Below are 26,593 nucleotides of genomic sequence, written 5' to 3'. Positions count from 1 at the left end.
TAACTTAATAAATGAAAATATTTACTTGAAAATTGGCAATACTATATGCCATGGAGCTTATATCAAATGTTGTGCAATTTTTAGTCTCGTTTATATTTTTTTTACTGTAATAGGTCTAAATGGCAGATAAAAAGTATACATGTACAGAGGCGACAAATAGCTGACAAGAACACATAGAGCCTTGTCTACATTTGCTGTTTTCTGTTAAAGGTTTGTATGTCAGTTGTACCAAATTTCTATTAGCATGGCTAATGGGATCTGAAATATGTTCTATTTTGCATGTTAAATATACTACTTTTTTTTATTGTTGGTATCTTTTTGTCTGTATCTTTTGTGTTTTAGTGGAATGTATAAGTTTCTTTTCTTTTGAATGAAAATACAGTCCCTTTCTACAGCCTTCTGTGATTGCAAACCATTTATTTGTAATTTATATTCTAAAAGGATTTTTTTCTTTAAGATGAATGTATGCTGTCTTATAGTAAACAACATAAAGTAAGATCTTTATAAAGGATTTTGTGGACATCTGCTATTTTACTTCCTTTTCATCGTTTTTCTGGTGTGGATATTATTTCTTAAAACGATACAAACAAAGCCGCTAATCTTATCTTTAAATTTAACTTGGTACAAAATCGGGTACTTAACTTCATATTTTAGGTAAATATTCAATAATCTGTTTGTCTGTTAAAAGCTCTTTAAAATTCCATTAAGTTTTCTTAGTACGAGATGTTTAATATGTTCTTATTAATATGTAGAATCTGTATTTACAGGGATATGCTCGTGACACAAAAACTCCTCGAATAAGGTTAGCGCACGAGAGACGTGTTTGCGCGGACATATAGCTTCAGACACTAGAGGCCTGTATTTTCATGATGTTCTTTAGTGACCCTTTTTTTACTGAGTCTGGATTTGCATGGTGGAACCATCATGTATCACACTACCATCCATTGGACTCATGTGCTTCCTACGGGTTGTTCTTTTTGTAGATATTTTTCAATTGAATTTCTGAAACATCGCAAAACTACCGTCATCTTTGTCTTAAACTCATCTTTTTTTCAGTAAGACTCCACAAGTTATCCAACTGGCTGTCAATCTGAAATAAGCATTAACACTAAAATTTAATAGAGATTTTCGTAAAAATCGTCATAGATATTAGAATAAATTAACATAATACTAATATTAAAAATATCAAAATCTGTTATCCGAAATATTTGTTGATATCTACATATTTACGATTTTTTTTAATACACTTATCATAATATTTCTTTGTTTTTATATGTGTTTTAAAAAATAAAATCGCACCATTCTAATTAATATTGAATATTGAATATTTTTTTTAGAAAATTTAAAATTATATTTGTTATAAATATTTACAATGGGAAAAGACAACAAAATTCTGAAGAAAATATACTACGAAATATTCTTTTTCTGATAAAATACTTCCCAATAATATATTTAAAATAAGAGAAGTGTTTTGTACATGTAATGTTGTTCAGTGCATATGCTCACTATTAGCATCCTCCCGGAAAATATTATAGAAGATAACCGGAAGAGCAGTATAAAATAATACGAGGAATTTTCAAAATGAAGACAAGATACCAAGGTATATATTTGGTTTCTGGTGACGACATAAACCTTTTAATGTCTTTTAGAAATATCGCGATGACAGGTGATATAACGAGAGGTTTTGGCGACGTCTCACCCCCGGACACGAGGAAAGTGTTCCTAAAGTCAATATTTATATGTCACTGTGATAACGCCTGACTCAAACGAATCGATATCTATCAGACTCTTTGGATGCTTCACAGGTAAGTTGGATTTTATTTAAGAATTTTTTGAACAATTTATGCTAATTTCTAGATTTTTAAAACAATTTATGCTAATTTCTACAAATTTTCAAACCATTTTCGTAAGTGTCATATTTTTTTTCCATGTATTAAAGTTAATCTATCTTTTGTTTAACAAAACAATAGTATATTTTTCGAAAAATAGGTTCCCTGTTATAAACAAAAAAATACATAATTTTTGGTTAAAAGAACCGAACTGTATTTTTTGTATAAGTTGATGAATCCCATAAAATTTTTAAAAAAACGTTCCTTTTCTAATTTCTAATGTTTAGTCGGAAAATTTCAAAATTCGAAATGTTATGCAGGAAGAACACAGACATAAATGCACCCGTCATTGTTTATTTAATTATAATCCTTTCTCTTACTTTTGATGGATAGTGTATAAGCAAACAAACACTTCAGTTTGGATTTAGATTAGAAAATAAATGTTTAGAGAGGGGTACTAAAACCCACAAATTAAAGCTAATTTTCTGTATTTGTTGTTTGACTAATATTTTCCAAATCACAATTCCTTATCGCAAGCAGAGGATAAAAATTCCGATAAGTAATTAGCTAAGGTGAAAATCGAAGATAAAATAATAACTGTTGTTTTTGTTCAAGGAATACAATATGGACGGACAGACAAAACCCCCATCAGCAAGATCGTCAAAAATTGATCCCAGGTAATAGTCACTTTTTATTACAATTAAGTTTGTTTCCTTTTTATTTAGTATTTGTTCTACTGTATTATTTTCTCAATTGATATTCATTTTTTAGGAAATAAAGGGAAGATAAAATACAACCTCAAACTACTTCATTTCATCGGGAAAAAATACAGTCCTGTAATATCTTTAGCTTTAATCATTTATGAAAAATTTAGTTAAATCTTGATCCTGACTTTTAGTAATGTTAGTCCAAATAGGAATGTACAGAGAGGGTGAACAACTCACTGTACCAAGCGTAAGGTTTAGAATAGGAAAACAAATAGTATCTTTCCTTTAATGTTAATGATTTTATATTTTGGTTTTAATGAGTAAGAAATTACAGAATATGCATAACCCCAAATAAGCGATGCCAACAAGTGAGAGACAGGAAAGCAGATGAGCTTCTAAAAATGTCTGTGGTGATTCTTGACGAAAATCTGCTGGTTCTCAATATTTTTCCTTTGTAAAATTCCAAAATTGTGTCGGTCTGTTGCATATTGTTGGGGATTAGTGAGCATGGTTCCACGTACTTTACTTGTTATTTTTTTTTTACATTGCTAACAGTAAAACATAAAGCAAACTGGTTTAAAGTAGAAGTAAAATATACAAAATTTTTATCACTATTCTTCATTTGTCAAAACTTATTTTGATGTCTTGTAAAGCTGCTTTAATTTTTGCTTTGACGCATTACGGCGACAGCGTCAAAGCAAAACATTAAATAGCCTTTCAATATAAAAAAGAAGATGTGGTATGATTGCAAATGAGACAACTGTCCGCAAGAGACCAACATGAAGACTTCATAATTATTTGAACTAGTTCTTCATATGATTATGAACAAAAAAGAAGGTACCATTCCATTTGGATTTCCAAAAATAAATTAAGATATGTATTGTGTCAATCCTATGTATGCACCTAAAACCTAAAACAATGTTCTTTCCTTCATATCTTTTTTTTATATTTCTTTAGCTTTGTTGGGGTGATATATATATTTTAATTGTTTTCACATCATCCTTTTGAGTTTTTTGTGTAAAGAGTTTTTTCAAATTACATAAATTTTCTTTTTACATGTATTCCATCTTAGGATTTCATCAAAATTTAACTAAAAATACAAATTCAGACATTTCAACAAGTCAAACACTATGCTCTTATTTTAAAAGAGGTATGGTGATTTTAATAATATACAAAATAAACTCAATACATAGAATGCGCGACAACTGTTTCTCGTCGAAAGTTTGGGAACATTATATGAAACGTATTTCAAAAACAGCAAATGAAAAACGTTTCCGTTATAGGATCATGTAGACTAAGAGAAAATGACAAGAGAACAACTTGTATTATCTTCATAAATAAGTTAATACTTAATTTCAAGCGCCTTTGGTGTCTTAGACTGTTTCTTGATTTTTTTGCCGGCCACGTTCAAAGCCCTCTTTATTAAAAAAAAAACAAACGAGTAAGGTTTATTTCATAAAAGACGAACAACGCAACTGTCATTTTCCGGTAGAGTCTTTTTTTTTTTAAATTTTGCAGCAACGTTAACAGCTTAGTAAATCACCCAAATTGTCTCCTGCAATTCAAAAATGTAGTTATTATTCGACAAGGAAAAGAAGAAAATATATCTTTATAAGATTCCGTAATAAAAAATAGTTAATTGTTTAAAAGGGAAAAAGACCATCCCGTTCGTAGCAAATTTCATATAGCTTAGATGCTTCTGAAAAACAATATTTTCTTTTCATAGAGAATGTTAAAGAAATGAACACCGAGTAAGGGAAATTATAACCATAGTTGAGTCCAAGTTAAGTGCAAATACAAATTATTTAAAGATTACTAAAATATAATATTTCATTAACTCTAATATGACTTAAGTCACATTCGTTCAAAAAGTATAAACAATTTTCGCTTTTGACGAGTTACCATAACACCAATCTAATATAATTCTTTAATTTCCGTTTGTTTTTTTTTTTTTCAAATCAATTTTGTAAAGTTTTAAGTTTTTTCTTGTTTTGAAGTTCTAAAAAAGCATACCCGAAATTACCAAGAATATTAAACAGCATAAAAACAGACCATATCAACCACTACAGACGTACAAAAAAGGCGAGCACTAAACAACGAACAACAACTTGGTATGGTGCAAAGACTGCAAAATGTACAAGGGTTATTTTAAGCAGGTTAACCTGCGCACAAACCTCACAGTTTGTCTCAACTTTCGAGTATATTTGAATAAAAATTTTATTATAATTGAACAACTTTCGAATGTATTTGAATTTTTATTATATATAGGAATTTTCAGCCCCTGAACATTCTCCTTTAATAGCGGAGGAATAGGGAGATTTTACGCAGACGGAATAATCATAGTTCAACAGATTATTTATTTCGTGCGATATTGCTGTGCGAAAATTTATTTTCACATTTGCGCACAATTATTTCCTGCATTTTGCTGAGCAGAACGTTCCGCTAAAGTTATTTTTGCCATTAATTATCAAGACAGAATATTCATTTCCAAAATCCTCCTGGTCCAAGAAACTGAATGGTATAACCTCTAAATAGCTATACCGGTTTTACGAAAACTTCTCTGAAATTATCTTGTTCTTGTGCTGTAGATTATGCTCATCATATAGATACCAGTATGAAAAATTTGTACGCCGGACGCGCGTTTATTTCTACAAAAGACTAATTTTTTTCAGTCAAAAGAAGATGTTTCTTCAAACACATACATATGGAAAAATTGCATAAAATCAACACTATTAAACATCATTAGATTTCATAAAACTGTATATATTGTGATGAAACTATGAAGTCAAACCAGTTTTAATGTTGTCTAATTTAAAAATTAACTGTTCACTTTGCAGCAGATGAATTAAAACTACATGTATGTCTGATCTTTCAATATTCGTGAGAAGTGCTGACTTCTCATCATTGCCGGTAGATCTTAGCATTCCAGCTAAATATATGTTTGGATGCTATTGGAATGTATTTATATTTTAATAAACGAAAATAAGATTTAGGAACATATCCGATATGCTATTTTTTTATGTCGTAAAAACTCTGACATAAAAGGAAGGAGTGGAATACAGTTTCTGGAATGTCTCTATTCCATCAGTTTTAAAATTTATATCTCAAGTAAATATCTCTAAAACCGAGTCTATAGATATAATATTTTTGTTCAGCTGTAGTTCCCAAAGAGAATTAATCTAAAAGCACAAAATTATTAAGTGCCACATATGGAAAGACTTACGGTCTACTCATTCTAATGTATTATGCAGACATGAAGGTTTTGACACAACTCAAAATGTGTGCTTAGTATCGTTGTTAACATAATATTTTTTTTGTTTGTATATGTGTATTGATATCCGATTTGTAAACAATACCTATCTCATCTTTGTTTAAAGCTTTACTTAAAAATCGTGAATATAAATATATATATACATTCTTTTAGGGTTTTAATCCCTTGGTCAATCTATAATCTTTCGATGGTAGAAGGGATTCTCATCTATCCATTTTTGATTAATATATTAACGGTACCAAATTTATTGCGCCAGATGCATGCAATACGACAATTAATGATTTCAGTGATGCTCTAGGCCCAATGTTTGAAAATCCAAAACTTTTACAAACGTTACAAGAGCTGATAAATCAAAAAGAACCAAAGTATAGCAAAAATCGGGTAAGCGCTGGTTTAGTACGTTGATTGCTTTCAATATTTTAACAGACTGTACACAAGAAAATGTTATGACTGTTCTAGGCGTTTTCACAGTAAGTTAAATTGAAATATTATAATAGTCAGAGTTAAAAATTACAAAAAAGACAGAATCAAATCGAAATAATGAAGGTTAAGGAAATAAAAAATAAAAAAGACTCATGAATTTACATATGTAGAATTAAAAAAAAAAACAATGAGTTCCCCTCCCCCTCCCAAATTGAAAAGAAATAAGAACAAAATTAATATTTAAAGCAGATAGTAAAAACTTCCATCGGGACTTTGAAAAAGGATAGATTAGTTTAAATTCAAACAAAAGAAAATATAATTGAAACAAATCTTTACCAAAATTCAACGAATTATATTTTTTATACCATATATTCGAGTGGGCGGAAAGGGAAGTTGGGACTTCGATGATATTTGTTTTCAATAGAAGTGCTTTTTGTTATATTGAAGGCTCTGCAGAAAAGAAACCTGTAACAAATAATAATTGAATCGTATTGAAAAACATTGATTGAAACTCTTTTCTAACAGGAATAATGAAGGGTATACAGAAAAGTTAACATACATTTACATGAATAGAAATTCCCTTATAAGACCTTATGTAAAACAAGTAACGTATAAATATACAAACTGACCTTATTTTGCAATTAATAGTTTCCACTACTGAATTGTTGCATTTTTTAGAGGAAATGAAAATTCTACAGAATATATACCACACACTGTTCGTGTTGATTTTAGTGCTCAACTGTAACACGCGACCAAAGATTTAACCCACCAAAGTAGGGATCGTGACAGAAATTTTAAAGTAAGGACAAAATGCTACACGATTCCTTAGTAATTATTGACCAGAATTAAGCATAACCACTCAAATTTTCTCAAAAGTTTTGTTTGTCTATTTAATATATGATTTGTAATTTGACACGCACGAGTTTTCAATCGTATTTTTATTTCTTTGACTAAAGTTTACATTTTAATTAAAAGACTAGTCTATTTTTATTTTACACATGTGAGTTACCAAGAATTATAATTTATATAAGGTTAAAAGGAAATCATCGTTCAATGATATTCATTCCATAAAGGTGCAAAATCATAGGCGGAACATAGATTGAGCGGATATATAACTAAATATAAGTCATGGAAACAGCCATATCAGTATATATACATCCCATGCACATAAAAGCAATGACCTAGTGTGTGGATGTTCAAATTTTTTCAGATATTGGTTCAGTAATGGATGTTCAAGGCTTTGAAACTTACGTTGGACATATGTAACCATTTGCTGGACATATGTTACCTTGTACTATTAACGTTAGTATTGACAATTTGGAGACGTATGTTGAAAATGAGTAACCATACTCTGAACTTTTATCAGCATGATTAATTTGAGGATATATTTCGACGCGTACAAGGCACCAAGCGCATATTTTACATTTCCGACATTCAAAAGCTCTTGTGAAAGATTGTTGGTTCAGGGGACAGTTACGAAAGACATGCACTTAGCACATTGAATTTAGAATTGGGCAAAATATGTCACGAGTAAGAAAGTTTGAAACAAATACACCAATGAAATACAAATCCAATCAAACAAACTACCAAACACATATATGTGTCAAAATAGGTCTTCAACTAATGGACAAGACTTACAAAAAAAATCCCAAAATCTAGAACAGTTTTCAAAAAATCTTTGAACAAATTCACGGAACTGGTCAGTGCAATTACAAGAAATTAGTTGAATTCAATGAAATTAGATCTTGATGGAGAATATTTACCTTTTTTGGTGGCGTTTGATTATCTTTAAAAAAAATCTCACTTCGTATAAAGAATGCAAAAAGTTTTAATAGAAAAGATAAAACCAAAATGTCATTGCATTGACATCAATATGTAAGGGTTCAAACAATATTTATAAAAATTCTGAATGAAATTTGGTTAATGTTAATTTCTCTCTCCCAGAGTTGAGCTCCGTCAGACGATTAGTATGTCACAGTACATAGAGTACTTGAGATAACACAGGAATTTTTAAGAGTTCTGTATACACAGCGTGAAGACATGTAGGAACACATTATTACAATTTTAGTAAACAGTATGCTAAAAGGTTTGGAATATTAGTATTTCCATGTATAATCCTGTTTATATAGTTTAAATTGAATTTATATTGCAGTGTCTAAAGTCTTGATAAACTTACTTCAAATGAATCAACCATTTAAATGATTACAAAAATTACAATAAATTGGTATAAAAACAAAATGAAAATAAAAAGACAAATCAATAATAGATAAAAAAAAAATAGATTGATTAATAGATAAATAAGGATAAAAAACAAAATAATACACAATATGTTATTGTTCGTTCCCCATCGAATATTGGACGTTATAGTATCTCAGTTACTCAGCATACTAGACATTTTCAATTTATCAAAGATTAAACATTCCCCCTACCGTCCATTTGACAGAATTACATGTTTTATCATCACCATGGCTGTGACACTTGCTGTAAAAGATAACTTTTAAACCATATGAAGGACGATAAGTCCATAGAGGGAAATGCTTTTCATATCGACGGACCTAGTCATACCTCTTGTTTGGTGTTATGTAACTCAACTCCGATTGTTGTCAAACACATGGTATACTTTAATGCCAATAATGGGACAGTGTCTGCCTTCTATTCCGGAACACCTGAGATCAACAACAGTTTTTTTTGTTGGTTTCGTGTTACTCAGTCTCTAATATCTTATTAGTGTTTTGTAGACACATTTGTCTTTTCGTCGTTTTTCTTTTTTATTTTGGCAATGGCGTTATTAGCTTCTTTAAAATTATGAGTTTTGAAAATACGTTTAGCATCTTTCGCCCCTTCTTATACAGTATGTTTTGCGCTGACATTGGTCATATCTTATATGACATAACATTTTTCTATTTTCATATTGTTGGTCTTTCCCTGATATAGTAATATTTAACTGGACAACACATTGACAGTATCTCAATTCTTCTTTATATCTCTTTAAAGAAATCATATGTAACCTATTTTTGGCACTTAATTATAATTATTATAAAGTTCGAAGATTTTCTAGATAGTTGGTGATGAATTGGGGGTTTGACCAATTAGAAACACCAAACATCTCTGGAACTGAACCTAGAACATATGCTTTTCATCCAGTCAGAACAAAATGTTTTAAAAGCATCTAAAAATAAAATTTAAAAAAAACCCGGACATTGAGGAAAGTCCGTATTCAAATGGCAAAATTAAAAGCACAAACACATTTCACGAATGGATAACAACTGTCACATTCCTGATTTTGATACAGATATTTTCTTATGTAGAAAATGGTGGATTAGACCAGGTTTTATAGCTAGCTAAACCTCTCTTTTGTATGCCAGTCGCATACAATTCCATTGTATTGACAACGATATTTGAACAACACAAACAAACACAATAGGGGTACAGCAGTCAACATTGTTTTATATCTTTAATCACTATAAAAACAAAGAAATAAAAAAAATAGTATGATTTCCAATAAGACAACTACCATCAGCGTGGGTGATATCAACTAAATGTCAATATAGTTCGTACGAACTTAACAATGAGAAAAATATATACCGTATAGTCAACCGGTATCAAAGACCCCAAGATGAATAAATGTGAAACAATTCAAACGAAAGAAACCCGATTTGATGCTAAAACAACGAGTAAAACTAGACATGACGACAACTATTAAATGCCTGGCTAGTGCTATTACACCACTGTGCTGTTTAGTAATGTAAAAGCAAAAAATATAGACAAACAAGGGTAAAACTATATGGCACCGACAACTTCGTTGCGGGGCCATAAAAATCATACAATGCAAAACATTTCGTCCACACTGACAGTTCGGCCATATCCGTTTCAGTCACAGTCATAGTTGTCAAACTGCAAGTTCCGCCATACTTTTTAAAAGTATTTTCAACCTTGTTTTTTTTTGTTTGTTATAACTAAGGTAGGACTCCCAATCATTTATAAAACAGGTGTAATGAGAGAGAAACAGAAAATTTTCGTTTTAATCTTACTATTATATATATTCATGGATTCAAAGCACACATAACAGTGTTATAAATTTTGAAGCATATACTGGTACTTGTTCAAAGAAAGATAACCTTTTTAAACTTTTCATCGATTGTTGATTTACTTTTAGTTTTAAATCCAAACGATACAGAGACAAACTTCGGACAGAAATAAAAGGTTTAGAAGGATTAATACCAATAGATAGATCATCCTTACATAGAAAACTTGACAGTCAGACAGTATTCAGACTTATTATCTCATTCTTCAGATTAAAGATGTTCTTTAAAAGTAAGTACAATTCGTTTTATAATATATTTTATCTTATTGTCGGTGAATTATTTTGATGGTCTAACGAATTTTAATTCTTCTACTTTGATTACTATACAATCCTTTATGGATGTCACAAAATCAAAGTCACGTTGTCATGTAAAATCGGCACAAATGTTTCAAATATTGAAAAAAAAACAGCCTTCGAAAAATTAATGATTAATCATCAACGTACTTTCAAGTTGATTGATAGTATCAACTGCAAATACTAAATACATCAATTTAAAAATTCATAACATACTTTAAAAAAGATGCAAAGTAAATTTTGAGTATTAAAAAGATGTAAAGTAAATTTTGCCGAAGATAATCTGTCTGAGCATTGGATACGAGTCTTCAAGTGTTTTGTTATTCAATCGTCCGTAGTCAATGCACACACTGTGTTTCAAGAAGCAACATAGAATGAAATTCAAAACAGTGTGGCTGTGGCCATTGATTGACACATTAAATTCATCCATTGACTGGGACAATTTACGTGAACGTTTGTCTGTAACGACCACTGTTCACGACGTACCTACGATAGACATTTAAACTGTGGGGTCACCAAAGGTTTCTTAACGCCTTTAATTATAAAATAATTCGAAAAATTAATCAGGAATAACCTTTATGTTTTGATTTATATAATTGATATAAATCAAAACATCGTGTTATTTCTGATTAATTTTTCGAATTACTTTATTAAGGTGTTGAGAACCTTTGGTGACCCCATAGTTTAAGTGTCTTTAAAAAGTACATAGTGAGCAGTGGTCGTTACATACAAACGTTCACCTAAATTGTCCCAGTCAATGGATGAATTTAATGTGTCAATCAATGGCCACAGCCACACTGTTTTGAATTTCATTCTATGACCATAGTAAATGTATGAGATGAATCCATGAAACCCGTATTAAAATCGAACTCTTTCTAGTATAAATGTTAAAATCTCTGTATTCTGAAAAACAACTTCATAATCTATTTATATATTAAAGAATGAACAAATTAAAGACACACATCTCTCAGATTTTAGGTTTTCTCAACTTCTATGTAGAAAATAGATAGTTGCAGGTTACTATCACATTAAAATATTCTTAACCAAACACATCACCAAAATTGAATGTATCATTAATTATTTTGTTTAGTCATTGGCTTGAAGCAACAACAATTATCAGATAACGAAACAACAACTAAAGATGATTCACTTGGGAATGTTGGAGGAAAACAAGTGCTTCAAGTTAGTAAAAAAATACATTGATCTTTTTTCTTTATTACAAAAAAGGTTTTGATAGAGAATGGTTTTAAATCTTTGTACCTTCAACATTTCAATAAATCGAACCAATAGTTGTAAATAACGAAAACACACGGAATATAGGAAATCAAAGGAAACACAAAAAACATTTTTTTTTTTCAATTTAAATTATTTGTGGCTACTTAGCTCAATGTCATTGCAGGTCTTCATTTTATTTTAAATTTATAAGCCAATCATAGCTATCGAACTTTTCATTGTGAAAAAAAGTAAAATCACCAAAATACTGAACTCCGAGAAAATTCAAAAATGAAAGTTTCTAATCAAATGGCAAAATCAAAAGCTCAAACACATCAATCATTTATTTTCTTCAGTAAAAAGTGATGAATTGAACCTGGTTTTATAGCTAGCTAAACCTGTCACACAAGCATCGCATTATAATGAGAACGATGTGTGAACAATACAAAGAGACACAATAGGTAAAAATGTCAAAAATAGGCGCACAGCAGTCAACGAATTAAGAATGTGACTTAACTGATTTTATACAAAGATGTCAACTGGTTTTATTGATGACGTGTCTATAAATATTTCATTGTTTTTTTTTAATACTGTACAGTGTTTGGATGGTTTCCTGTTGGCGGCCTTTGCAGATGGTACTATAGTTTACTCTACAGATAACGTATTACAATATTTAGGTTTTAACCAGGTTAGTTTTAAAATAAAATACAATTTTCGCATTTCTTTTTATTGTTTTGTTTTAGATAATTTAAAGTTTAACTATTTCTATTTATCCGTTTTGTATTAATATTAAATTGCAAAATTGGTTAATAAAATGCAAGTTTCATCAAGCTGATTTGTTTTAAGGTTGGGGTTAAGACTATATCAAGGGAGTGTCACAAAAACTCATGCTCAAATCATTATTTATAAATTGAAAATGTATTTTACTGTTTACTGGTTATTAAAAGTTTTTAAAGCATCAAATTGAATCAAACTTATGAAGATAAAACTAATTCGTTTGATATTTTTACTAAAAATCCAATCATGGCGACATAAAATATGAAGTCATAGAAGTAATAGGCCACTATCAAATATAATGCATACTAATTATTTAACATGTACAGGTGGATCTGATGCATCGTTGTTTGTATGGATTAGTTCACCCTGAAGATCATCAAGACTTGAAAAACATCTTAGAAAATAGTTACATAAAGGATGTGACAAAGGTATGATTATTTGCTATAAATATTGTATCTTAGGAAACAAGAGGCAGTTCAAAACTTGATCAATCATCAATGTTTTGATCTGGTCATTTAATATGAACAAAGGCATACTATAAGTGATAATATTCTTTAAACGGAAAAGAAAACTATTAATTAACAACACGAGCCACTACAAAATATTTTTCTGTGGAATAAGATTTTCAGAACTATTGGAATTCATATCTGGATTTCATTATTGAAATTAAGCCTGCCTCTTTGTGTAAAATCTAGCTCCTTTATCAGTGTTTGTTTAAATATGAGTTTTGAAAATCAAACTCAGGTTAAGCCAGTGCATGCTTTTCTCTGTATTATAAAGTGAAAAACTAGAACGATGATTATCAGAATCTATATCCAAAAGAGAAATCTCAAACCATGGTCTATAGGAAAAACATCGAATAGACTAAAAAGAACTACTCAATAACAACAAAAATGAGAGCATCTCAAGAAATTAGATAATGCTGTTAACACCAGCTTTTCTTCAATAAGCAATCCTGGTATTTATAATGAGTGTTTTTACATGGACAGTGCTGTATTTTATGATTTGTTTGAAATACATATATGCGAATATTATCAAATGGATGAAAATTCATGATGTATAGATAAAGGCAACAGTAGTATACCGGTGTTCAAAAGTCGTAAATCGATTGAGAGAAAAAAAAATCCGGCTTACAATCAAAACCGAGGGAAACACGTCAACTATGAAAGGAAAACAAAGGAACATCAGAAACTTCGAAGTGCAACAGAAACAAACACCAACACCAACACACATAGAAACGAACTATTTGATAACAACTGCCATATATATTCCTTACTATGTACAGGACATTTTAAGAATAAATGATGGGTTGAACCTGGTATAAGGGCTTGGCTAACCTCCCGATTTATGACAATGTTAAAAAAATATCGCTGAAACACTACGTTACAGAAATACAACACAAACACACACAAGAACATTCATAACAGAGAAACATACAAACAAATAATATAATACTCGACACAAGATGCAAACTGCAGAACAACAACGAACATATTCCATCAACAACAAACAACATAGGATATAAAAAAAAATAGATAATACAAAAAGATATAAAAAAGCACAAAAAAGTACAAAACTACACATCAGACAACCAAGTTCTAAAAACTACTCCGACAGAAGCACGAACAACGGAAAATATATAAACGAATAACATGTACAATCCAGATAGCCCGACTTGGTACATACGCAACACCAAGTCGGATTAAACCTTTACGCAAAAACGTCACCCTTTACCTATCTAGACCCTATCCCCTAACAAAACATAAAATATGAAGATTATCAAGTACTGTTTATGCGATTTACATTTTGTCTAGGAGAACCTCGTTTATTTATAAGTTAAAACTATGCTTTGGATAAGCTTTCAGTAACTGTATCATTGAGTTTGATGACTTGAATAATGAACATAAAGTTATAACAATTGGTTTTATATACTATTATAAAAAGTTCTACCAATTTATCAGTTGACATGGTTGTTCATATCTACACCATTTTGCGTGTTTACTGTTTAAACTTATTTAAATGTGTATAATTTCAGCAACACCCTGGGTGTAATTGGAGACAAGTATCATTTATATGTCGAATGAAATGTTTCAATGGAACATCTGCTGGCTATCTGGTATGTATATATTTGAAGAATAAAGTTGACTTTACTTATCTAAATTTAAGCGCAGTTTAGGGAGCTACCATTTGATTTTTAAGGGGGGGCTAGGATGAAAAATTTTGTCCTGCTTTTTTTTTAATTGTAATCTCTGTCCTGCCTTTTTATTTTTTACTCTATTCGGTCCTGCCTTTTTTTTACTAGTTTATCCTGACTTTTTTTACACAAATTGTCATCCTGCCTTTTATTTTTACCAAGTTGCTCATCCTGCCTTTTTTTTTACTCAAAACTCCTGTCCTGCCTATTTTTTTCAAATTTCATCCTAGCCCCCCCCCCCCATAAAAATCAAATGGTAGCTCCCTTATGCTTTTGATTATCGAAGGTGTCTAGTGCACTTTAAAGTATAAGCCTGTTATGATTGATAATTGTTTTTCCTTCTTCTTAATTTTTCATTCGAGAAAGATTATTGTACTGGAGGGATGTCATGTTTTTCTTTATACTCGTAGAAAAGAGGAAAGATCCAAAGTTTAACTTTCCGAAATTGCATATCTAAAAATACAAACAAGTTTTTTTTGTGTATTTGAAGTTTACTTGAAGATATAATACTAAAAACAACTAATTTCGACACATTGCTGTTGTCAGACGTCTTGAAATATATTGTGTCGGATTTCAATTATATTTGAATGAGTGATGACAACCCTCCTTCAATCGAATCTGATCAAAAGTCTAAATAAGATCCGAAAAATGAGGATTGGATTTTTTAAAGAAGAAACCTGATATATCCTTGGAATATTCGTCCAACTTCACCTTTGCATGTGGGGATGAAGGTTGGATGTTATAATATTGAGCAAAGTCGATTGTCAGGGAAACAAGGAAATCTTTCGAAAAATAAAAGATAAATAGGAGTTAGAGTTTAAGTTGACTTGTTACGTAACACGTAGCTTATTTACATAACAATGATATCATATGATAAACCTCCCTTCGAAATACTAAGGATTTTCTTATCCCAGGCATAGATTACCTTAGCCGTATTTGGCACAACATTTTGGAATTTTGAATCCTCAATGCTCTTCAACTTTGTACTTGTTTGGCTTTATAAATATTTTGATATGAGCGTCACTGATGAGTCTTATGTAGACGAAATGCGCGTCTGGCGTACTAAATTATAATCCTGGTACCTTTGATAACTATTCACTTGCAATAAAATAATTAAAAAAATATTGCATAACTTTGAAAATGTTGATGAAATTGAATGCATTTTAAATGAATTAATCCCAAACTCGTATACACACACCTTTATTGATAGATTTAAGATTAAAGCTTGTGACACAACATTAAGACATCTGGACTATCCAATCAAATCAAAATATTGATCTCTTATTTCGTTATACCTTTAAGAGTACACGAATGGATTTCTATTAGATTTCTGGACAATTTGAAGTTGAATTGTTGCCGCTTATTAACTTTTCAAATACCTACCCTGGCAATGTGTAAAGCTTCATGATCGTTGGTACAAATCACTTCACCCGGTCTCCATAATACAAGTCTATTCATTTAGAAGATTTCTACCAATCGTTTTTGTTTCCAGTAAACTGGTTAACTTCCTATCTTTATTAACATCTCGATTTTCTTTTCAAAGAATTAATTAAATATAACCCAACTTATGCTTTCAGAAAATTCATTGTTCGGGCTCTATCCAAAGACCTAATGACAGTAACCAATCGAAGTCTAGCCCTGACGTTGTTTTACTTTATTGCCAACCATTCATGTTGACCGGAAGCGATATAGTTGAGGATTTCAAACAGAATGTTTTCTGGAGTAAACATGACATGGGACTTACAATAAAAGAATTTGATAAAAAGTAAGTAAATGTATTATTTTTTTTAGAAATTTTAAAAACACTGACAGCTTTTGAAACTTCTTTTAAGCCATAAGGTAATATAAAACGAATATAAAAAGGATAATGAAACTTTCTTAGCTCCTAAGCTTCATTATCATTTCAAAAGTATATGATATACAGAGTGAGTATCAAACGGAAAACAACCTAAATACGAAAACAAAATCGGGATTATGTTACTTTTAGTCTTTTATAATAAATAAAATAATGCAATGTAAAGTTAAAAGCAAGTTTTAAATAACGTTTATTATGTTTCAGGTCAGAAGAAATGATTGGGTATGGGGACGACGATCTGAAGGAAAAGTCATTTTATCAGTTTGTCCATCCAGAGGATTTAGCTACATTTGCAGCTTGTCACAAAACATGTACGTATCTTCCATACAAAACTTGCAATGTCAAGTTTACATGTTTGAGTTCATTCTGTTGCACTGTTGTTTTGATATAGAAATAAGTTACAGATTTATGCAAGGATTAAAATATACACGATATACAGTTGACTTATGAACAAACCATATCTCAAATAAAATAGTTATGAGAAGGCCCACTTAATTGTTGATACACTTGGTGCATCTACCTTTTGGTTTCAAGTACCAACTTACCTCCCCATTGACATTTATTTACATTAAAGCTAGTAGGTTTGTTAGGAGAATAAGAGTAGGTGGGACTATCAGTAAACTATACTTAAAAAACCCAAATAATAGTGACTCATGTTCACGGTAGGTATAGTGTCCGGCTGGGATCGTGGTTTTACGAGTGATTTGATTGGGCTTTTTCGAGTGTGACCACTTTTTTTCGAGTGAATATGATCAAAAATGTAAACAAATAGACTTATTTTCTAACAAGACGTGATATAGAAGCTTGCGTTTGATATACAAGGTTGTACATGATATGTTAGTATTTGAGATATAAAGATAGTATCATTATGACATTGCTTTTCGTTAATAAAAGTTAAATTTAGCCTTAAAATGCTTTTATTCCAAAATACCGTATGAAGCCATTTTCTAAACACATACCAATGCAAATGTCAACGGAAATGCTTACATGGAATCTATATATTCTTAGATATACAGACACTTTACAAAAACTACTGTGATTGCATTGAAAACGTCATTTTGAGACTAAATTCAGTTTTTCGTGTCCAGGTTTTTTTCGAGAGCAGTCCGGGCTTTTTCGAGTGTGTCCTATTTTTATCGAGTGAATATACACATTTCTATATATAGCTAAAATGTTATGTTTTTACGTTTCAAAACTATCGAATAAAGGCTCAAATTAAGTGCTTCCGAGGCATATGGGGTATCAACACTTGCATTTTATCATGAAACAAGTATCGTTCATTTGTATATATTCTTTTTCTCACATCTTATAAATGGCATATACAGTATATATCCGTGATGTCAACAATCTAATGTGAGTGTTCCGGACCATATAAGAATTTGGACCTCATTGGATAACTATTAATGAACAGCAAAATGTCGACTTGGAAGATAACTTCCAAATATGTCTTAATGATCTGTTAAACAAGAGTTCAACTGTTTTACTAACTGACAAAAAAGTCGATATGATAAAGAGTCTAATAATTGATACTAGAGACGACAGAAAACAGATACACCCAGATTAAGACAATTAATTGAAAGACAATGGATTTCAACTTGTAACTTGTGCTGTCTTGGATAGCCTTTGAATTATAAAATTAATACATTTCATGTAACCGTCATTGTTATAGATAAGTTAATGGTATATTTGAATCGTTCCTAATGTATACCTAAATGGTCCCAAATTGGGTTTCCCCTGGGGCAATTATTTTTTTCGCCAACTCTTTCGCCAAAACAATATATTTTTTGCCACTTTATTACTTTTTTCGCTAAGTAACATAAATATATCTTTTGTTTAAAATGTTCCTTTTTTCTACCGCCACCCCACCCCTAAACCGTTAGTTTTTCCCGTTTGAATAGTTTTTAACTAGTTATTTTAGGGGCCCTTTAAAGCTTGTTGTTCGGTGTGAGACAAGGCCCAGCGTTGAAGGCCGTACCTTGACCTATAATAGTTTACTTTTATAAATCGTTATTTGGATGGAGAGTTGTTACATTGGCACATCTTCCTATATCTATCATATGGTCCGACCATACGCGTACAGTTTGACCATATGAGTATACGCATATGGTCGTGACCATACGCGTATGGTGCAAATACTCTTATTGCACCGCGGGTAAATTATTACGTTGTCATTCGTTTAAACGCCGTCACGTGGTGACCAACTTTGAGACCGTAGGGGTTAGTAAATTTCATAGGGGGTTCATGACGCGTTAATGGTGACTTTATCTATTAATGTTGTTGTGTTTCATTGTTTACTTTTCAACAAAACGCAGCAGAAAAAAGTCCAGCGTGCGATAAATTCGTTATACGGTTAACTACTGACCCCCTACGGATCCATTGAGGGTGAATAAAATACATAGGGGATTCGGTCTCCGGCATCACACCTGTGGATTTTACTAATATTGTATAAGATGAGATGTATGTTTGTTCTTAAAAGAGTATACATCTTAGATATTTCATTAACTATTTGTCGTGTATCTTGTATTATTTATTTTATTGTTTAAGAAAATGGAAACCGAAACCGACTAAATGCTACAACTGTTATTCTGATTGTGCATATATAATAATTGGTCATACAGCAACTCAGTAAACACCATGATAACTTCCTTTAAATAAAAGAAAAGTGTACAAAAAGTGGAAAATATGAATATTAATTAAGACATTACAATGTTGTTCCCGGTGTCGTTCGAAGCACAGGACAATCTAGCTGGTGATAGCGTATAATATATGTATACATTGTTGGGTTGATGTTTAAGACGAGTTGTATATACATAATGTACACAGCCATGTATCACCATCATTGCTGGTGATCCGATGGATAAAACTGTTGTAGAGTTGTCACTGACTCGATCAGACGTACTTATATATATATATATATATATATATATATATATATATATATATATATATATATATATATACATTTTTTTTCTATCATTGCTGAAGGATACTATTAAGGCTAATGAACTACTCATTTCATTGTTGATTTTATCTAAAATGTTATTCAATTTTTTTGTTCAATGGCAATAAAAATGGGGTGGATTAAGTGTGTGTGTTGTTTATGTTTTTTATTAATAGGTTTCTTTTATTAATCTCTGGAGTTTACCACAAGAAATATTATTAACTGTAAAATCAAAAGTAGCATGAAATGAAGTTAAAATGAATATGAGTTCCCTGCATTATGTTCTAGACACCGTTTTGTTTTAGGATCAAGTAATTTCTAAATGAACACTGGAAAGTAGTTGTATAACGCTCTCCAAATAGAATATTTGCATTAAATTGAAAAAAGATTCATTTTGATATGTTTTTGATGACTTATTGGGAATATATGATATTGTCCTTCACTTGATTACAGTTATAAACTAAAAAAAAGTCATTTTTAAAGTCTGGAATGTGTACCTTTTTTCTTATTCAAATTTTCTGTAAAAAACCCGGACCATTTGTCTTAAAACCCGGACGATTTCACAGTTGCTCTCGAAATAAACCCGGACAATAACAAACATTGAATTTTGTTTTTTATTAAAAACAAGGAAATTGAGCTTCTTTGTTGATCAAAACATATATAGTATTCATTAAGATGGGTAGTAATGTTAAAAAAACTGTTATAATTACGAAATATCCGTTAATTGAACTTATCGAATGTTTTATCACTCGAAAAAGCCCGAACTACATTCGAAAAAAATGGACCAAATCACTCGAAAAACCACGATCCTAGCCGGACACTATACATACCGTGCATTTTGTTTGAATAAAAACAACGAACAGTAAGTTTACAGTAAAATGAGACTCAATTTATCAATGACAAGTCAACTGAGATGGTTGTAACCTCAGCAAAATGGTCATCATCAATGACATCAACCCAGTGGTTGTTAAACTTATCAAAGATGCAGGTATATAATTTTAAAGAACAGACGCGTATTTCGCGTACACAAGACGTTCGAATCAAAACCAATCGGAAAAGACCAAATCAACTTTGAAGGTACAGAGGATTAAAATCGAAATTAACAAAATTTGTGCCAAATAAGGCTAAGTCAGACAATACCTGGGTAGAAAATTAATGATATCACTATTACATACTTGTCTGCATACGCTTTCAAAACAATTTACACAATTATTGAATATCCTGTCACAGATATTTATTTGTTTGGTCGTTTTAACTAGAGGCCCTTAAGAGCCTGTGTCACTCACCTTGGTCTATGTTCATACATGTATTAAACAAAGGACACAGATGGATTCATGACAAAATTGTGTTTTGATGATAGTGATGTGTTTGTAGATCTTACTTTACTGAGCATTCTTGCTACTTACAATTTTCTTTATCTATAATAAACTTGGCCCTTTAGTTACACAGAGAAAAATATTTTGTAGAAATTTACAAAAATTTATAAAATTAATGAAAATTGTTAAAAATTGACTATAAAGGGCAATAACTCTTTGAGGGTTAACTGACCATTTAGGTCATGTTGAATTATTTGTAGATCTTACTTTGCTGAACATTATTGCTGTTGACAGTTTATCTCTATCTATACTAATATTCAAGATAATAACCAAAAACAGCAAAATTAGTAGATAAATATTGTCTAGATAAACAAGTTAACCCCGTTTCAGATTTGCTCTAAATGCTTTGGTTTCAGAGTTATAAGCCAAAATCTACAGTTTACCCCTATGTTCTATTTTTAGCCATGGCGGCCATCTTGGTTGGTTGGCCGGGTCACGCCACACATTTTTTAAACTAGATACCCCAATGATGATTGTGGCCAAGTTTGGTTTATTTTGGCCTAGTAGTTTCAGAGGAGACGATTTTTGTAAAAGATTACAAAAAATTACGAAAAATTGGTAAAAAATGACTATAAAGGGCAATAACTCCTCAAGGGGTCAACTGACCATTTTGGTCATGTTGACTTATTTGTAGATCTTACTTTGCTGAACATTATTGCAGATTACAGTTTATCTCTATCTATAATAATATTCAAGATAATAACCAAAAAGACGTATAATTTCCTTAAAATTGCTAATTCAGGGGCAGCAACCCAACAACCGGTTGTTCGATTCGTCTGAAAATTTCAGGGCAGATAGATCTTTACCTGATGAACAATTTTACCCCCATGTCAGATTTGCTCTAAATGCTTTGATTTCAGAGTTATAAGCCAAAATCTACATTTTACCCCTATGTTCTATGTTTAGCCATGGCGGCCATCTTTGTTGGTTGGCCGGGTCACGCCACACATATTTTAAACTAGATACCCCAATGATGATTGTGGCCAAGTTTGGTTTATTTTGGCCCAGTGGTTTCAGAGGAGAAGATTTTTGTAAAAGCTAACGACGGACGACGACGACGACGACGACGGACGCCAAGTGATGAGAAAGCTCACTTGGCCCTTCGGGCCAGGTGAGCTAAAAAAGGACATGATTTGGGATTGGACACGTTTGAGGGGAAGAATTGTATACTGTTTTCGGGTAATTATCTAGTGTAGCGATGGTAAGCTTGATCATTGAGTATGTTTAAAATTTCCTATTAACAAAACTTTGAATTTTTCGAAAAACTAAGGATTTTCTTATCCCAGGTATAGATTACCTTAGCCGTATTTGGCACAACTTTTTGGAACTTTGAATCCTTAATGCTCTTCAACTTTGTAATTGTTTGGCTTTTTAAATATTTTGATATGAGCGTCACTGATGAGTCTTATGTAGACGAAATGCGCGTCTGGCGTACTAAATTATAATCCTGGTACCTTTGATAACTATTTACACCACTGAGTGGATGCCACTGCTGGTGGACGTTTCGTCCCCGAGGGTATCACCAGCCCAGTAGTCAACACTTCGGTGTTGTCATGAATATCAATAATGTGATCATTTTTAAAAATTTCCTATTAACAAAACTTTGAATTTTTCGAAAAACTAAGGATTTTCTTATCCCAGGTATAGATTACCTTAGCCGTATTTGGCACAACTTTTTGGAACTTTGAATCCTTAATGCTCTTCAACTTTGTAATTGTTTGGCTTTTTAAATATTTTGATATGAGCGTCACTGATGAGTCTTATGTAGACGAAACGCGCGTCTGGCGTACTAAATTATAATCCTGGTACCTTTGATAACTATTTACACCACTGGGTGGATGCCACTGCTGGTGGACGTTTCGTCCCCGAGGGTATCACCAGCCCAGTAGTCAACACTTCGGTGTTGTCATGAATATCAATAATGTGATCATTTTTAAAAATTTCCTATTAACAAAACTTTGAATTTTTCGAAAAACTAAGGATTTTCTTATCCCAGGTATAGATTACCTTAGCCGTATTTGGCACAACGTTTTGGAACTTTGAATCCTTAATGCTCTTCAACTTTGTAATTGTTTGGCTTTTTAAATATTTTGATATGAGCGTCACTGATGAGTCTTATGTAGACGAAACGCGCGTCTGGCGTACTAAATTATAATCCTGGTACCTTTGATAATTATTTAATGTGTACTGGTTAAAATTGTTTACTCATTTTTTTCTAGTAACTGAAAGTACAGAGGTACAAACAATGTATTTTCGAATGGAGTCTAAGGAAGGAAGTTGGGTGTGGCTGCATTCACGCGGGAAAGTCATTTGTAAAAATTCCAAGAAGTTTTCTATTGTGTTTACACATTGTCCTGTAAGGTAAGTAAATATACTTGTTGCAGAAACTGATTGATAGAAGCATTTTCCTTATGGGTAAAAAAATACCAGTTACATGGAAGTTGCAATTCGTTTTAATCGCCAGGACAAACAATTACCTACACGAATACCAGCTGATAAATAAAGAGTCATACCTTCAACAGGAACTAATCTCTAAGGCAGCCAGATGTATCAGCTACTAATTTGGCTGTGTTCTTAATATTTAACATGAAGGCTTAATTAGTCGGACTAAATTTTATTCGACATCAGGGAAACCCAAATGATAGTTAACGCTAGCGTTTTAGAATGTCACCAGACAGAACAACTCTAAACAAAACCATACTATTAAACAATAGCAAAAATCGAAACGCACATAATATATAGGACAGTACAAAAACGAGATAAATCAAGAGGAACAAGACATGTGCAAGAAACAGTTGAAATAAATTAATACATAAAATCCGTGGGTGGCATTTATAATACACTCGTCAGGATAAACATATTGGCACCAATCGCACTTCGACAACAAAAAACTCAAAAGAACCAGTAGTTATAAAACGTAAATGTTAGTCAAAGAGAAAAGATACAGGATGAAATTAACTGTATCTGAACTAAGAGATGACATAGACAAACTTTACCTCCATTAGTTTCTTACTTTATTTTAGGGAAGAAGATAGTACATTTCTTCAACAGGAATCAACATTACGTCAACGCTATGCTATGAACGATCTTCTCTATTTCATTCAGTTCGGTAGCTCGTATGCTCCTTGTTCTGGTGAGACTGATGATACCTTCCATGAAGATCAACAGGGCACTTCAAAAATAGGATCGTTCTGTACTCCTCATATGGGTTTTACTGAAGATCTATCCATGACATTTTATAATTCTCTTGATCCGTGTCCGTCAAGCTGGCATTCTATGACGGATCGTCACTCACCTGTGTTGCCGTCTACACATGTCGCTCATAAGATCACCCAAAGAGAAAAGCAGATACAGTTTCAAGAGTTCAAACGTCGTCAACAGATGTTCAATCAACCAGTTTTGCAAGATTTTGCATGTAGTTCACCAAATTATCAGTATCATCCAACCCCAGTTAACCCGCAATTTTATTCTTATAATCAAATTTCCCCCGAAACGATACCCGAGTGTATAAATGGGGTGACAATCAAAACAGAACATGTCGGAGATTATCCACTGAATTGTTCGAATCCTATTTGGACAGATCAAAGAAATTCTCCAGTCGGGAATCTGTATACAAATATTAGTCCACCATCCTATCATTCTGCCACGCTCATGAATAATTATGGTTACTGTCAGAATGACCCGTCCACTGTCTATCAGAAGCATTATCCAGGAACACATTTACAGTATGATAGGTACCAGCCACAAACAGTTTTTCATGCATCTTCCAATTACTATCCACAGGAGGTAAAATTTCCCGTCGGTCCGTGGATCAAACCAGAAATCACACGCTGCAATGACCAAGATATAACACGTGTAGGTGTTAAAAGACCTTCTGCTAGTATCAAAGTATCCATGAATTGTGATTATACTGGGTTAGTCCAAAACCATGGATCTAAGTATACATGCACTGACTTCTCCCACAACAGACCATCTGTAACAAATACTGGTCTCACGAGTAATGTTGTTCATTACGATATTGAGGCTTCAGTACATATGAAAATTGTAGAGAATACATGTAGAGACACTTCATGTGCTAGAATCCAAACTAAAAAGTCTGACGCTGATCTTCCATCAATAGGAAGTATATTTGAATTTTTAAATGATGGTCAGGTTTGACTTGTAAACTAACTACTAATCAAATGATAAAATGTCAACAATGTAAAACATATTGTGCAGCTTGTGAATGCAAAGTGTTTTTCTTGAATAACCCAAACCAAATACATTGTAAACCTATGAATCTTTACCTTTTGAAACTAAATAAGCTATTGAATTTTAACACAAGCTAATCTTAAAAGACCACTTTAACCACCAAGAAGTTTTTCTCTTATTTCCAGCAAAATTAACACTATACCCATGATCTACAACGCACATTGAATATTTCCTATAAAGTCGGTTCAAACCTAGTGACGATACCATGTAAACTGCAAACCAGTAGTGGTAGTAACTCAATAAGATTATTACAAGATAATGTTCACCTAATTGGCGTGCATTAGAAGTCAATTAAAAGATATTATTCTCTAAAAAATATTTACCATAATATCAGTACCGAACGCCAATGTAAATCCAAATACAAATGGTAAGTTCATCAAATAAAGGCAACAGTAGCATACCGCTGTTCAAAAGTCATAAATCGTCAAAGAGAAAAAATCCGGGTTGAAAACTTCAACTGAGGAAAACACATAAACTATAAGAATAAAACAACGAAACAACAACAGAACACTGAAGTGCAACAAACACAAACGACAATGCAACATACGAAGAAACGAACTATTAGATAAAAATGTCATATCCCTGACTTGGTGCAGGCCAATTTAAGAAAAATTGGTGGGTTCAATCCTGTTTTGTGGCTAGCCAACCTTCGCGCTTTATGGCAATGTTAAATATACCGGTAAGAGTTAAAATTATATGATTCTCGACGGGACAAGTGCAAAACATCTGCAATAAATCTGACTTATAACAGGCATTTTTCCGATGAAATAATAGGTTAGACCTAGTTGTACAGCTAGCTAAGCATTCCACTTGTATGACGGTTGTTTAAAGTTCCTTTATATAAACAATAAAATGTTTCGCTGAGTGCAGCCTCATACGACCGCAGAGTTCGAACCCTGAACAATTGGGGCAAATTTAGACACAATAGTCAAGCTTCTAATACCGTTTGAATTTGGATTGTTATCAAATTTTTAACATAATTATAAGTTTCAGTCACAAAAAATAAATGTGGTCAAAGATATTAAAAATCGATTGCGCTATACTGTGAATTTGAAGATTTCTTCTTGAAACTTTAAAAAATGAATACCTTAACAAAACATCCCCCTAAAAACGTGTTGGACTCCCTTTGAGCAATTACCCCAAAACTGAATCCCAGACTTCCCTTTGTAGTATAGAACATTGTGGTACAATTTAAAGAGATCCACACTTAAACACAAGTTATTGTCTGGGAACTAGAAAAATTCTTGTTTTTGGCTCCTTTTTTTATCTCTAATTCTACCCAAAAATTCAATCCTACCCTTCTTTTTATGATATGGAACATTGTGGTACACTGTCAACAGAGACATGTGTGCAAAAGTTATTGTCCGGAGACTGAAAAA

The 26,593-nt window shown here is 31.8% G+C and overlaps 1 protein-coding gene across 2 annotated transcripts; it reads left to right on the top strand.

Annotated features, from left to right (window-relative positions):
- The first annotated feature begins 1,447 nt into the window (after positions 1 to 1,447).
- LOC143071776 (aryl hydrocarbon receptor-like) lies at positions 1,448 to 25,980 on the top strand. 2 transcript variants are annotated; one of them, XM_076246348.1, is made up of 11 exons: positions 1,593 to 1,805; positions 2,445 to 2,506; positions 10,387 to 10,544; positions 11,699 to 11,790; positions 12,419 to 12,508; positions 12,924 to 13,025; positions 14,633 to 14,713; positions 16,369 to 16,556; positions 16,851 to 16,957; positions 23,183 to 23,324; positions 23,987 to 25,980. In XM_076246348.1, exons 2-11 carry the CDS (start codon positions 2,454 to 2,456, stop codon positions 25,119 to 25,121), a joined length of 2,148 nt encoding a protein of 715 aa, XP_076102463.1. In that variant the 5' UTR covers positions 1,593 to 1,805; positions 2,445 to 2,453; the 3' UTR covers positions 25,122 to 25,980. The 2 variants fall into 2 exon arrangements, with proteins under 2 accessions (XP_076102464.1, XP_076102463.1); XM_076246349.1 differs by lacking the exons at positions 16,851 to 16,957; positions 23,183 to 23,324; positions 23,987 to 25,980 and having other exon boundaries at positions 1,448 to 1,805; positions 16,369 to 16,561.
- Positions 25,981 to 26,593: the final 613 nt, after the last annotated feature.

The sequence above is a fragment of the Mytilus galloprovincialis genome, chromosome 4 (assembly GCF_965363235.1).
Source record: "Mytilus galloprovincialis chromosome 4, xbMytGall1.hap1.1, whole genome shotgun sequence".
NCBI classification, from domain to species: Eukaryota; Metazoa; Mollusca; class Bivalvia; order Mytilida; family Mytilidae; genus Mytilus; species Mytilus galloprovincialis.
Note: the sequence above shows the minus strand (reverse complement) of the source record. Positions and strands in the feature narration are given on the sequence as shown.